The 13,480-nt window shown below is 39.6% G+C and overlaps 1 protein-coding gene across 1 annotated transcript in view; it reads right to left on the bottom strand.

The window, feature by feature from the left end:
• The window catches only part of MAN1A1 (mannosidase alpha class 1A member 1), a 153,349-nt gene that overhangs the window by 97,868 nt on the left and 42,001 nt on the right, over nucleotides 1–13,480 (bottom strand). The window contains exon 3 of the mRNA XM_075145743.1: nucleotides 3,989–4,104. Coding sequence (XP_075001844.1) covers nucleotides 3,989–4,104 — 116 coding nt within the window. The remainder of the gene's footprint in view (nucleotides 1–3,988; nucleotides 4,105–13,480) is intronic.

A 13,480-nucleotide genomic window follows, 5' to 3' on the forward strand; every position in this document is an offset into this window, starting at 1 on the left:
TGCATTTTGACCAAAAATAAAGAGGGATAAGGCAAACAAAGCAAAATCCACTAATAACCAACAGGAAGGTTATTTTAGTTTGAATCCAAATTCACCTTTGAGAAATCTTCTGGTAGAAGAAACCATTTTCCTCTTCTCCCAACAAGTGCACGGCTTCCTGCTCCATACCTTGTTCCCATTCTGGTCCTGTCTGACTACACCCACGACGGCTCATCAGTGGGTCACAGCATGAATTCAAGCACTGTCCCACATACCATTTAATTGTTAGCACCTTCTGGCCTGGTTTGGGCCCCTGTTGTTCCAGTTAACGTCCAGGCACGTTTTAGGACACCATGTAGGCCAAGGACTGTTCCCAGTATGCAGTATGGGCAAGACTGTCCTTTTGTGGGGAAGGAGTTTAGCAGGGCTGAAGAAGCGGGGGACGGATCAGTTAGCCTCTCGTCCTAAAGAAGTTGCGGTGTGTCTGGGTGTAGAAGCAAAGCACCATCAATTCCAGTACTTAACAACTCCCAATCCTTCACTGCTGTGCCAAGTGGCTCAGCTTCTCCACCACGACACCATGACTCCTGACCCCTTCATCCGTCTCATTAAGATCCCTCTTCCAATTTCTCTTCCCAAGTATGGATTCATTGTGGTTCACCCCTTGCACTGCTGTTTCCTCCCCAGAAGCTGGGTGGTGGTACAGAAACTCTTTCAGAAAGCTATGAATGCTCTGTGTGTGTGCAGGTCCTAAAGCAAATAATGAAAAAATAAAAACAGAGAAGCATGCAGCAGTGCATAGTTGTAGCTAGGAAACAGCCAAGCTCCCTAGTGATCCCGTGAAAGACTGGCTCCTTTTTCCTCCATTGCAACGTGTTGATTTACAGCCTGGCCCCACTGCAGCCTTGGGCAGGGCCATGCACAAGCACTGCGAAAGGGCGTGCAGGCAGTAGCATGTGTGGGAGGTCAGACCAAATCCTCAGCTATATTAACGAAAGAGCAAAGATAGACCCCCACGGAGATGAAGTGATTTAATGGAAAACAGAGCACATATCTATGATGCAAAGACCATGGATTCAGGCACGGCTAAATGTCAACTCTTTCCAAAGGTACGATTATGTCTAAATCTCTTAAAATATTGACAGAATCAGAAAATGCAACTTAATTCCTGAAGGACTACTCAGTTTGGCTGAAACTTCAGCAAGGTATCAAATACGAGGAATTTCAGCAGTTATGAGAGAAAAAAACTCCAAGCATTGCAATGTGGATATCTCAGTTATAAAATCACAGGGCTACCAGCTCCAACTATAATAAAAATAGCCTAAGCATGTTATACTCCACAAGGGGAAGCTTCCAAACACGTCCACTCACAAGCTTTCCAAAATTTACAAGTTTGCCAAGAAAGTTGGTATTTACTTACTTAGAATTTTCTTTCGAAATCAAAACAGTTTGCTTTCTTCAGAAAGGTAAACAAGAGTAACCCTGATGACTAATTCATTGAATTGAGGGACTGAAATCTAACATGTGAAGAGATGATGCCATTTCCCATTAAGTAATCTTTATTCCGCAAATCCTTTTATGAGGATAAACCAGTGCTTACTTTACAAAGTGGCATTTGGCAACTTTTATGATCAGGTGATGAGAATGATCAAGTGCTGGCCAAATAGTTCAACATGTACAATGAGTATCTGATGTACTACAAACTTCTAGAGAAGAAAACTTGCTTTATCCAGCTGCATTGACATAAAATATAAAGAGAAAAGATTATGCCACAGAATACAGTCACAGCTATTTTTGTAAAGGACATTTTAAAGAAAACTTAAGATTTAAAAAGCATCGTTCTAAGACTAAATGGAGAGAAAAACTAATCCTATTTATACAAATAAAGGCCAAACATGCTTCTTCAAAAGCTGATTAAGCAGCCACTACCCAGGAAATGACCAGAAACATCAAACAGAAACATGTTTTATTCTACTTACAAGAAATAACACTTCAGGATATGTCAGTGTGTCAGTTATTAAAAACTAAACCACTTTCATGGGAAAAAGGTTTCTAAACCAGGAACAAGTAAGAGGGTACAAAACATTAATGCAGAAAATGTCAAGTACTGCCTGATACATGATAAATGCTTAAACAAAAAAGAAAGGGCCCTGCTGTTCTTTGTGTTGAGTAATTTCTAACTTTAAACTATAAGATACAAATACAAAGCAGCGTTTGAAACTAGAACTTATATTTAAACTGGAAAACTAAACAAGAATACAAGTTGAGTAGCTTCAAACAATTCAGCCATTAAACAAACTGACGTCAACTATTAAAGTTAGTCTTGCGGTCACTTATTTTCATTTCCTCCTTCCACTTTGGGAAAATTCATCTACTCATTACTGATGCCAATGTAAAATTCAATTCTATATGACTATGAAGTATTATGAAAACAATTTTGTGAGGTGTCGAACTCAAGGTAGCTATTTACAGGAATATTAGAAACAAAATATTGTTTCTGATGCGTATCAGTATTACCTGCAAAGTAGTTTCGGTAAATCTGCTGGATTGCTTCATTGACCGACTAGTGCAATACAAAATTTCAGACATTTTGAAAGACTTCATAGCTTTTAAAAAGCTGAGAAAAAATAAGAGCGTGCTACAAAATTTTAAAAAGTACATAAATTAACAAGAGGAGCTGAAATTGTAGGCAATACCATCTAGACGTAGAAGTTTCCAGTTCAAAGTTTCCAGCAAGATTTATGTAAAACCAAAGATTTTAGTGTTATTAATGTAAATCACTCTACAGCACTTTATGATGTTCCTCCAAGCGGAGGTCAGCTCTTCCTTTAAAGTGGAGTTTGCTATTTTCTATGATGTGTTGTTCTTACATTTTTAAACATCTTAATAATGTTACGCTAATATGACAGGAATTTAATACTACAAAAATTCCTTTAGAAGAAAAAAATCTTATGCACAAGATAAAGTTAGGATGTCATTCAGACATCTGACACTACTCTGAAGCACAGTTTAATATCCTGTATTTACAATATTAATATAAACATAAATGCACACTAAATTGCTGCTTATATAAACTATATAATATGCACTCTTATTAACTCCTTTTTAAAATGATAATTAATTCTCAAGCATGTAAGAGAAGTTAATTAATCCTGACTTTTGCATAACATATTAGAAAGAGTACTTTGTTTTCAGAAAGTGTTTCTACCATTACGCACATCAACTACAAGAGCTTTTAAGTGCTCAGTGTACCGTGCCTACAATGTTTTCCTACTTTACTACACCGATCAGCAGAGGTACTCCATTAGCTCTCTGTACCCAGCAATTACAATACATACTCTGGCCCAAAAAAGGAAAAAAAAAAACGCCCAAAACCAGGACGTCACTGATTGATGTTTTACAGAGGTTCTTGCCTGTTCAGGACATTTCTAGAATAAAAACTTTAATAACGAACTTTGCTTTCAGCTGCATACTTACATATGATTTGTACATGCAGTTGTGATGACCTGGTGCCTCATAAGGCTAAAGCAGCTCAGTTTGTGCCAACAGTTCAGCCTGACTCATGGGATTCAACTTTATTAGAATACACAAAGGAACTTAAATGATATGTATGGCGTGTAGCTTTCTTTAAATGCAAGCATAATTTGCGGAAGATTTCACAAAGTGAAAATGTAAAGTTTTAACTAAAAAAATTAATGCTTGAAGTGTCCCGATTCTATCCAGAAGGGCTGAAAAGTTTGTTGTTTACTTTACAATAGTAAATACATTATTCTTTTTTTCCTTCCTTCAGTCCAGCTCGTTGTCTCCTATCTACCTAAATCTCTCAGCCTGAAAAACTGCGTAAAAGCAGAGCAGTAAGTTTATTATGTTTCTGCTTCCTGCCTTGTTTTATCTATCAATGATCTAAATTCTGTAGCCTTGTATTATGCTTGCAATATTAGAACCCAGTCCTCAACTGGCCCCCGGAGACTAAACAGAGCATTAAATGTTAATCAGCAACGCTACTTACCACATTGAAATCTAAGTTTTTTTCAACCCACTCCTTGGCTTCCTTGAATTCCTCTTTCATTTCCATGATGTATAGTGTATCAAGGGCATCCACTATTGTTGCTCCTTGAATGTTACCTGAAATACATGAAGAGCCAGTGATTTATTTTCCAGCAGAAGGTTTTTCATTAGATCTAATTAATTTAAATTAATTCTAATTTCAAAATCCAATTTCAATTAATCCAATTAAAAATTGGGCATATAAGCATTCAAGTAGGCAACTAGTAATTCACAGCCTTAACTTTGATTCCCATGCCACAACACAGCATCATAATATTTAAGTATTTCTTCCACTAATGAAGTTTTGAAGAGTGGTTCTGATGCACTGCATTTTCAGCCTTGATTTTGCATTTTTAAACACTGATGGAACAGTTCACTGTAAAATGTAATTCATAGAAGACAATAAATCTCAATAAATGGAGAAATGACTGTTTCTTCCAGTTTGGAGTGAAAAAAATCAGTTGCTTTTTTGGTTTTATACTCAATAATATACATAAAGCTTTAAGAAGCTTATAAGTAGTGATCACACTTCAGTTAAGCAAGCCTTTTAAGAAGTACCTTCTCTGAAAAACAATTTTTCTGATACTGTGCATCACCATGTAACCTGCACAAGATAGCACTAGGGAAGCAAAGGCAAACTTGCACACATCTGAATTTCTCATCTCAGGACCTACTGCCAGACATTGGTTTTCAGAGCAAGTTCTGGTTGTCTGCAAAAGTGGCATCCTTCTGCCTCTGTTACGGAGATGGTAAGAGTCAGTTTACTAGCCTGCAGCTAACGTTGCAAGATGAAGCATCATCAGTATGTTAACTTTGGCATGGATTAAAGGTTCATGATCCTGTACTGAAAGGGTAATGTGGAAGGTCGGGGAGAAAATAAAGCCACTCAAATGACTTTCCCATGCTTCCCTTCAAATTTACAAAGACCTTTTTAAAACACCGTTTTTGTCTAAAAAAAAGCTTCATTATGAATGCAAACTACTGTTATGATATTCTTTAGAGAAGACCCTAGATACAGAAGTGAGCATTTAGAATTGCAGAATAATTTAGGTTGCAAGGAACAGAGGAAGTCATTAGGTCCAGTCTCTCTCTCCCCCAGCAGTGCTAATGGCTGGAGTGGATAGTTGACTACTCATGCAGGAATTGATTGCGCTGGGCGAATAACAAGACAGTAGCTACAACTAACTTTACAAAACTTGATTATCATCTTGCCGCTGAAATACTTGATGAAAAACTAAACTTAGTTTTGTAGACTTATCAAGTATCAGAATTGAAATATTCATATTTAAGTAGGAAATCCACTATTTCAGTCAACTTTTATGTTTACTACCATCAAAGTTTTCTTCCTCCTCATGAAATGGAGGAGTGATTGGAGACCTCCATATAGCAGGATTGACATCACTTTCTTAAGCTTCCAGGTAGAAAATAATTTTCCATTTGTATCATCTTAAACAAAATAATACTTGAGATTATTGTAACAGTTACTTGGTACATTTAACATAGCCAGATGTTCTCTGTTTTAGCAGCTGCTAATTGCTTATACCATCCTTCTTCGAACGTCCCTTTCCCACTCTGAAGGAAGTAATCTATGTTTTCTCTCAGATATTCCACTAATAAAACTGCAGCATGCTTTGGTAAGAAGGACATCATATCCTCCCAGATCTTATTTGGAGCTTGGCTGCCCTTCTCTCATATTAAAGGAAAAGCGTTCCTTTAAACTTGCCTAAGTAACTTGTATTTTTTCTGAGCTCATGAGAAAGTGGGAGCGATTGTGGAAAACTGCTGGAGGACATGTGCTCAAGAACTGCAAAGGCTCTAGAGATGTTTAGTAACTCTGTACAACAAAAGCAGCTCCTGGTGAACTTTTACAGCTGAGGTCTACTTATGGAAAAATCATCTATAACCTGATTTGCTTGAGTGGATTGCGATAGGCTCACTGCGCAATGACATTCTTTGTGATAATCCTCTTGTAATACAGCTAACACCACCTCTAAACAGTTGAGCTTTCAATTTTAAGGATTAGTACTTGAGCTGCAACTCACTACCGAGTCAGAAGAAAAAGAGAATTCAACCTTATTGAGAAATTGCCCTTGGAGTCACCCACTTCCCATCATTTTTTTTTTCTGAATCTGGCCTATATGACCTGCTTAGAGCATAGACCTCTCTCTGCAGGCAGGCAGACAGAAGAAAATGGGAGAACCTCAAGTAGATCTTACTTTATTTGAAACAACTTTTGCTATTATTCTGAAGGCTCCAGAAAACAGAATAATGCAATTAATGTGACAATTAAATAGTCGAGTTTGTCTCGAACAGTATACTTCAAAATTCTTGATAAAAGATAAAAGAACACAGAATTCATTTTTAAAGTGTCAGTTTAGAGGCCAGAATTATGACTTGTGAACGATTGCAGTTTACACTAAGTTAGCCAACAGGATAATCCAAACTTAAGAGTGTTTAGAAAATTGTGTAGCTGAAGAGCTCTTTTATAATCAGTCAGACAAACAAGACGGGGGGAGGAGGGAGAGAGAGGGAAGAAGAAAAAGGAATACAAAGATGTTAAATGAACATTTCTTATTATGGAATAAGACCAAGTATTTCAGCCTATATATGCTATGCTTCTCAAAGCACATCACATAAATTATTAAATACAGTTATCATTCATGTTAGTTCCTACACAACGTTCCCAAGGAATTACACAGCCGTCATGGTCTACAAGAGGCAAAGATTATTGCTAGGCTATTACAATACACACTCATATGACACAGAATATTGGACAGGAGGACTGTTTTGTTGTACACCTAAGGCACTGCTATAAATTTCATTAACAGTGAGCATTGGGTTACAAAGTGCCAGCAAAGTTACAGTCACCGTGGTACAGCTTCATAGTTGCCCTAGGCAGAAGGAAGATATAACAAGTAATACTTGGAGCAAATTCATACACCTCAGGTAATTACAGATATATTTTGCAGATAATAAAAAAATAGGATACTCAAGGTAGAGAAAATGGACTTGAAATTCATAAGCTTGAAGTGAGTGATTTTGATGATAAAAGAGATAACCAGATGTACAAGCCTACCAAAGTGAAATATTATTAGTCTCTATCAAAACCTCCAGACCAAGTACTCATATATGCTCCATTTTACTTCCTTTGTTAAACCTGCTTCTGTTTTTCTCTCTCCTCTTTAATAACCGCATCATTTATTCCATGTAAGTGATTAATAGAGTACACATAAAATAGCCTACGAGCTAGTTAACTGAAAAGAAAGCAAAAGAAATCAGTGAACATGTAACTTCAAGTGGAGTATCTAGCAGCATCTACAGAGCATCCTTTCCAGTTTAACACTTGAAACCTTTAGCAATGATCTGGAAGAAAATAAAAAGAACCTACTGCTAACAAGAATTGTGGATGATTAATGAAGATGGCTGATTACCCAGCATTTCAGAATAGTGCGAAATAAAGCACAGAGCTCTAGATCACTCCTGCGTAGTACACAGTAGGTCCATGTAAGCAGCATGCTTTTTAATATCTAACAATGCAAAAGTATGTGCACACAAATAAGAAAAGGAGATTATGTTAGAGAACAGAGTAGCGCCTCAGGCGCGGGGGGGCAGAGCAGAAAAAAAAAAAGTGATCAGAGGATGAATAACTTTTTACAAGTTTCCAGAGTGTCACTCCAGGGAGAACTGCTATGGATGACAAGCTTATTAGCACAGCTCTGTGACTGAACTTATGTGGCCATATGGTTTAAGAACCACAACTGGCTTACGGCCAAACTGTTTGGAGGGTGGACCAAAAGAAGCTTTTATTTGTCTAGCCCAGGCTTTTAGACACGGCTTATATTTTTGCCAAAAGAGTCTGAAACAGAATACAGCCAGGATGCCAGAATCAATGCGTGTTGGTGCACTTAATAGTTTGTTTACAACTTTCCTCCCATCCCTTGAATACCAAGTTTGGGGTTTGGTTCTCCAGAACATCCACATTCCTCACCATCAAATATATTTGGAGATATATATAGATATATATACACACACACACACACGTATATAACTGTACATTTCATAGAACTGTTTGGATTGGAAGGGACCTTTTAAGGTCGTCTAGTCCACCCCCCCCTGCGATGGGCAGGGACATCCTCAACTAGATCAGGTTGCTCAGAGCCCCATCCAGTCTGACCTTGAATGTTTCCAGGGATGGGGCATTTACCACCTCTCTGGGCAACCGGTTACAGTGTCTCACCACCCTCATTGTGAAAAATTTCTTCCTTATACCTAGTCTGAATCTACCCTCTTTTAGTTTAGCCCTTGTCCTGTCGCAACAGGCCCTGCTAAAAAGTTTGTCCCCATCCTTCTTACAAGCCCCCTTTAAGTACTGAAAGGCTGGAATAAGGTCTCCCCGAAGCCTTCTCTTCTCCAGGCTGAATAACCCCAACTCTCTCAGCCTTTCTTCATAGGAGAGGCGTTTCACCCCCCTGACCATTTTTGTGGCCCTCCTGTGGACCCGCTCCAATAGGTCCATGTCTTTCTTGGACTTGGACACAGTACTCCAGGTGGGGTCTCACCAGAGCAGAGTAGAGGGGCAGAACCACCTCCCTTGACCTGCTGGCCATGCTTCTTTTGATGCAGCCCAGGATATGGTTGGCCTTCTGGGCTGCGAGCGCACATTGTCGGCTCATGTTCAGCTTTTCGTGCTCCAGTACCCCCAAGTCCTTCTTGGCAGGGCTGGTCTCAATCCCTTCATCCCCCAGCCTGTATGGAAACCAGGGGTTGCCCTGACCCAGGTGTAGGACCTTGCACTTGGCCTTGTTGAACCTCATGAGGTTCACAGGGGCCCACTTCTCGAGCTTGTCCAGGTCCCTCTGGATGGCATCGCATCTCTCAGGCATGTCGACCGCACCACTCAGCTTGGCGTTGTCTGTGTACTTGCTGAGTGTGCACTCGATCCCACTGTCTATGTCATTGATGAAGATATTAAACAGTACCGGTCCCAATACGGACCCCTGTGGGACACCACTCATCACCAATCTCCATCTGGCCATTGAGCCATTGACTACTACCCTCTGGATGCAACCATCCAATCAATTCCTCACCCACCAGACAGTTCACCCATCAAATCCATACCTCGCCAGTTTAGAGAGAAGGATGTTGTGGGGGACCATGTCAAAGGCCTTACAGAGATCCAGATAGATGACATCTGTAGCCCTTCCCATGTCCACTGATGTAGTCACTCCACCATAGGCGGCCAGTAGGTTGGTCAGGCAGGACTTGCCCTTGGTGAAGCCATGCTGGCTGTCTCAAATCACCTCCCTGTCCTCTATGTGCCTTAGCATAGGAGGATCTGCTCCATGATCTTCCCAGGCACAGAGGTGAGACTGGCTGGCCTGTAGTTCTCCAGGTCTTCCTTTTTTCCCTTTTTAAAAATGGGGGTTATGTTTCCCCTTTTCCAGTCAGTGGGAACTTCACTGGACTGCCACGACTTCTCAAATACGATGGATAGTGGCTTAGCAACTTCATCCGCCAGTTCCTTCAGGACCCGCAGATGCATCTCATCAGGTCCCATGGACTTGTGCACCTTTTATCCCCGACATACCATTTTTGCCCAATTTCCTCTTTGTTTCGATGCATCGCTCCTGAGCTTGGAGGAGGTGACCCTTGAATATTAACCAACTTTCTTGGGGGCCTCTTCCCTCCAGGACTTTATCCCATGGCACTCTGCCAAGCAGATCCCTGAAAAGGCCAAAGTCTGCTCTCCTGATGTCCAGGGTAGTGAGCCCTCCTCAGTGCCTTAAGTATCTTGAACTCCACCATTTCATGGTCACTGCAGCCAAGGCTGTCCTTGAGCTTCACATTCCCCACCAGCCCTCTGTCACTTGGAGAAGGAATTTATCTTCGATGCATTCCAGGAACCTCCCGGATTGCTTATGCCCTGCTGTGTTGTCCCTCCAACAGATATCGGGATGGTTGAAGTCCCCCATGAGGACCAGGGCTTGTGAACGTGAGGCTGCTCCTATCTGTCTATAGAAGGCTTCATCCGCTGGTCTTCCTGGTCAGGTGACCTCTAGCAGACCCCCACCGTGATGTCACCTGTACCTGCCCTCCCTTTAATCTTGACCCATAAGCTCTTGGTCAGCTCCCCAGGCAGAGCTGCATGCACTCCAGCTGGTCATTGACATAGAGGACCACCCCCCTCCTCGTCTCCCCTGCCTGTCCTTCCTAAAGAGCCTGTATCCTTCCATTACAACATATATGTGAAACAGATGAAGATTTGTGATCTGCAAGCATATCATACAGAACATTACATGGAGAAAAGTTTCAGACGTGTCCTAATGCACTGCCTATAACAAGAGGGCAGCCAGGCCCCTTACTTTTCTTAAATTCAACTGCTTTTCTTTTTCTGACTCTGTATCATATTCTGACTGGAAGGAAACTGTGGCAAAGCGTATGACAAAAATGGAAGATAAGGAAAGATGAACTATGACGTGGCCTCAGGTCATGCTATACATCAGCTCCCTCACTTTAACAGTTCACCATCCAACAAGCGTCATAAACTAGGCTTTCTTGTTCTTGCATGACTGTAGAAGATCAGTAGAATGTTTTTTTTTCTTCCAGAAAAACAGTTACAGTTTTGTGTTTCTGATATGAAGTATGAAAAGTAATATAGGACATTCATATTTGTAATTTTTTTAATGTGATGGAAATTCAACACATATAAATAATAATGGATATCCCTTCAAAAAATGTGCTAACGTTCAAAAAGATGTTTCCTCTATTACATTCAGAAGAACTACTTTTCAGGGCTACTTTGTACTACTGTGGAAAAGAAAAAGAAAATTTTATACATAGCTGTATTTGAATTGCACTCAGCCCCACCCTGATCTTCTTAGACTTTTCATTGTTTTCAGCCAGTGAGGCAAACTTGTCTTGTCACCTTCCAGTTATTGTAAGTTGAAGCAGCTCAGTCAAACAGATGTATTCTATGAAATCTTCCTCCAGTTTGTCCTTTCAGGCTCAAAATTCCAGCCAAAAATACAGAAATATAATCTGTCACATTTTTTTCTTAATCTGGCCATTAAGAACAGTTCAGGTTTTCCTAACATGGGGAATAAGACCAGATACTTTGTAACATTACACATGCAAATTGGAAAAAAAAACAAAAAAACAAAGCATCCATTTTTTTTATCTCTATGCGTATACATTGTATAGTAGTGACTCTGAACTACATTATTCTCAACATATTCAAGAACACATAGAGGTTTGACAAAATTAACGTTTTGATCAGAGCTGTAGGTTTCTTAGAGCATTGTTTCAACAGCTGACTCAGATTTTAAAAGTGTTTTCCTTCATTTGAAGTTCACTGAAAAGGTTCCTAACCAATATCATTAGCAATTTAAAGTGTCAAGAGTGATTAATTATTAAAGCGTGCTATGCCAAAACATGAAACTCTTACTCAAGTACTGGCAAACCCTCAGCAACAGTAACATTTTTAATTTCAGTCACTATTACCAGCTGGTAAGAGTGGGGAAAAAAACCCAGTATTTTCAATTTTTTACAGATCTAGCTTTTCATATATGCAATATGTAACAACGCTGTGATATTTCTAGAATACTCTTCTAATCTCTAATATTTTCTACACTTGCGCATGTTAGAGCCAGCTCTGTTTCTGTGTATTTAATAGAGCTTGTTGAAGTTTTCCTCCATTGCTCGACTCTTGCTTTCCATGGAGGCCTTTGGCATCCACCATGCTTCTGGCACCCATGCAGCTCAGCCACACATTTCGTTATGAACCACCTCCTTTTCTTTGTCTGAACATGCCGCCTACTGATTTGATATTTCCACCCCTTACGAAGGGTATTGTTTCCCACTAGGAACAATAAATCCTTGTTCACCCCATCTATGCCACTTTCTATGCACCTCCATATATTATACTGAAAATACTCTTTACTGCTTTGAGTTCAAGTGCGCTAGTTCTGTGTATTAACTTAGAATCGTATCTCCCATACCACTATGTGCCAGTTTAAATTTAGGTATGTTAGATCCCATTTGCTATTTGAAAGAGCAATTATCATCTGTTGGGGAATCCTTCTGGGTTCATGGAATTGCTTGCAATTTGCCATTGCCCTAGCTACCTCAAGTAACTTGTTAGCACTGACAAACTGTCACTCTGGTCACTTGATTTTCCAGCGCTGTGATAAATAATTTGAGAGCATGGCTTCAGCAGCAATGGATCCCTGCAAGAGGCCAGTAATAACCCCAAAAAATGCTTTTTGGAAATCTAAAAAGACAATAACCTTCCTTGTCTCCATACCGACCAACTTTGAAAAAACAGCACTTGTGCAGCATGACCTCCTCTTAATTTAGTTGGGAAAGATGTCAGGCTTACTTCCAAAATTAAGACCACATACTGAAATTGAAAATTCCAAGGAATCCAGCAGCAAAAATGAAGAGAAGGAAGATGGGACAGAGGCAGGGGGAAGATGTTGAAGCTTTTCAATTTCAATTAACGTATTATTTAAATACATGTACAATGAATTTTCTAGAGCGATATTAATAAACTTACAGTTTAAAAATACACATTGGTGTACACTGCAAGAGTTTTGAATATGAATTTTGGCAGGTTTAAAAATCTTCATACACCTCAATACTCCGCGTACAAGAAACTACAAAAATCAATTCAAAGTGGGAGGAACAGGTTCTTGCTAAATTATAGTACTTTGGGGCTTTGCAGATTGTGGGTATTTACTAAATGCCTCCTTTTTCTGCTCCAGAAAGTCCTTTTTCACTTGCAGAGACTAATTATACTATGCCCACAAGTTACAACATTATTAAACTTGCAATGCTGCACATGAAATACAGTTACAGATAATTTAAAAAGCCCTCACTCAAGAGCAGAAACCACTTCTAGAAAAAGCTCTCCACCAGTGCACAATGCTCATTAGTTTTAAAATTAGTACAGAAGGTTTGGAGAGGAATAGCTCCTGGGTTGGGGGACTGGTGGTGGGGTGCTGTGAAAAAAAATTGGCAAAATTGTGATTTTGCCACTTTCTTCCACACTAGGAGGGTAGACGGATAAGGCTCTATTTTAGAAAGCATTGTTAACAGTAATCTGAAACTTTAAAGGTTAAAATATTAAAAATTAACAGCACTTACGCAGGGCCTACTTTCTACCAGGTGTGGGCAGAGAACGATTAGTACTCACAGCAGAAGTCACAACAGCATAGGAGACATGCCTTGTTTTGCTGATGCACAGGTATGGTGCAAACAGATGTTTAGCTATTCAAATTTACTTGATTAGTCTAGAAATAGTTGTACACTTCATGGAATTAAACTAAAAAGAATGCTACAGAGACAACAACTGATGACTTTTCGCTTCTGCCTTTTCAAATAGTTGTTATTGTAACGGAATACTTCATAGTTGGAGTAAACTATAAAAAACCCACAATAATGTTAGTTACTTGCC

Source organism: Calonectris borealis, chromosome 3, assembly GCF_964195595.1.
Source record: "Calonectris borealis chromosome 3, bCalBor7.hap1.2, whole genome shotgun sequence".
In the NCBI taxonomy this organism is placed as follows: Eukaryota; Metazoa; Chordata; class Aves; order Procellariiformes; family Procellariidae; genus Calonectris; species Calonectris borealis.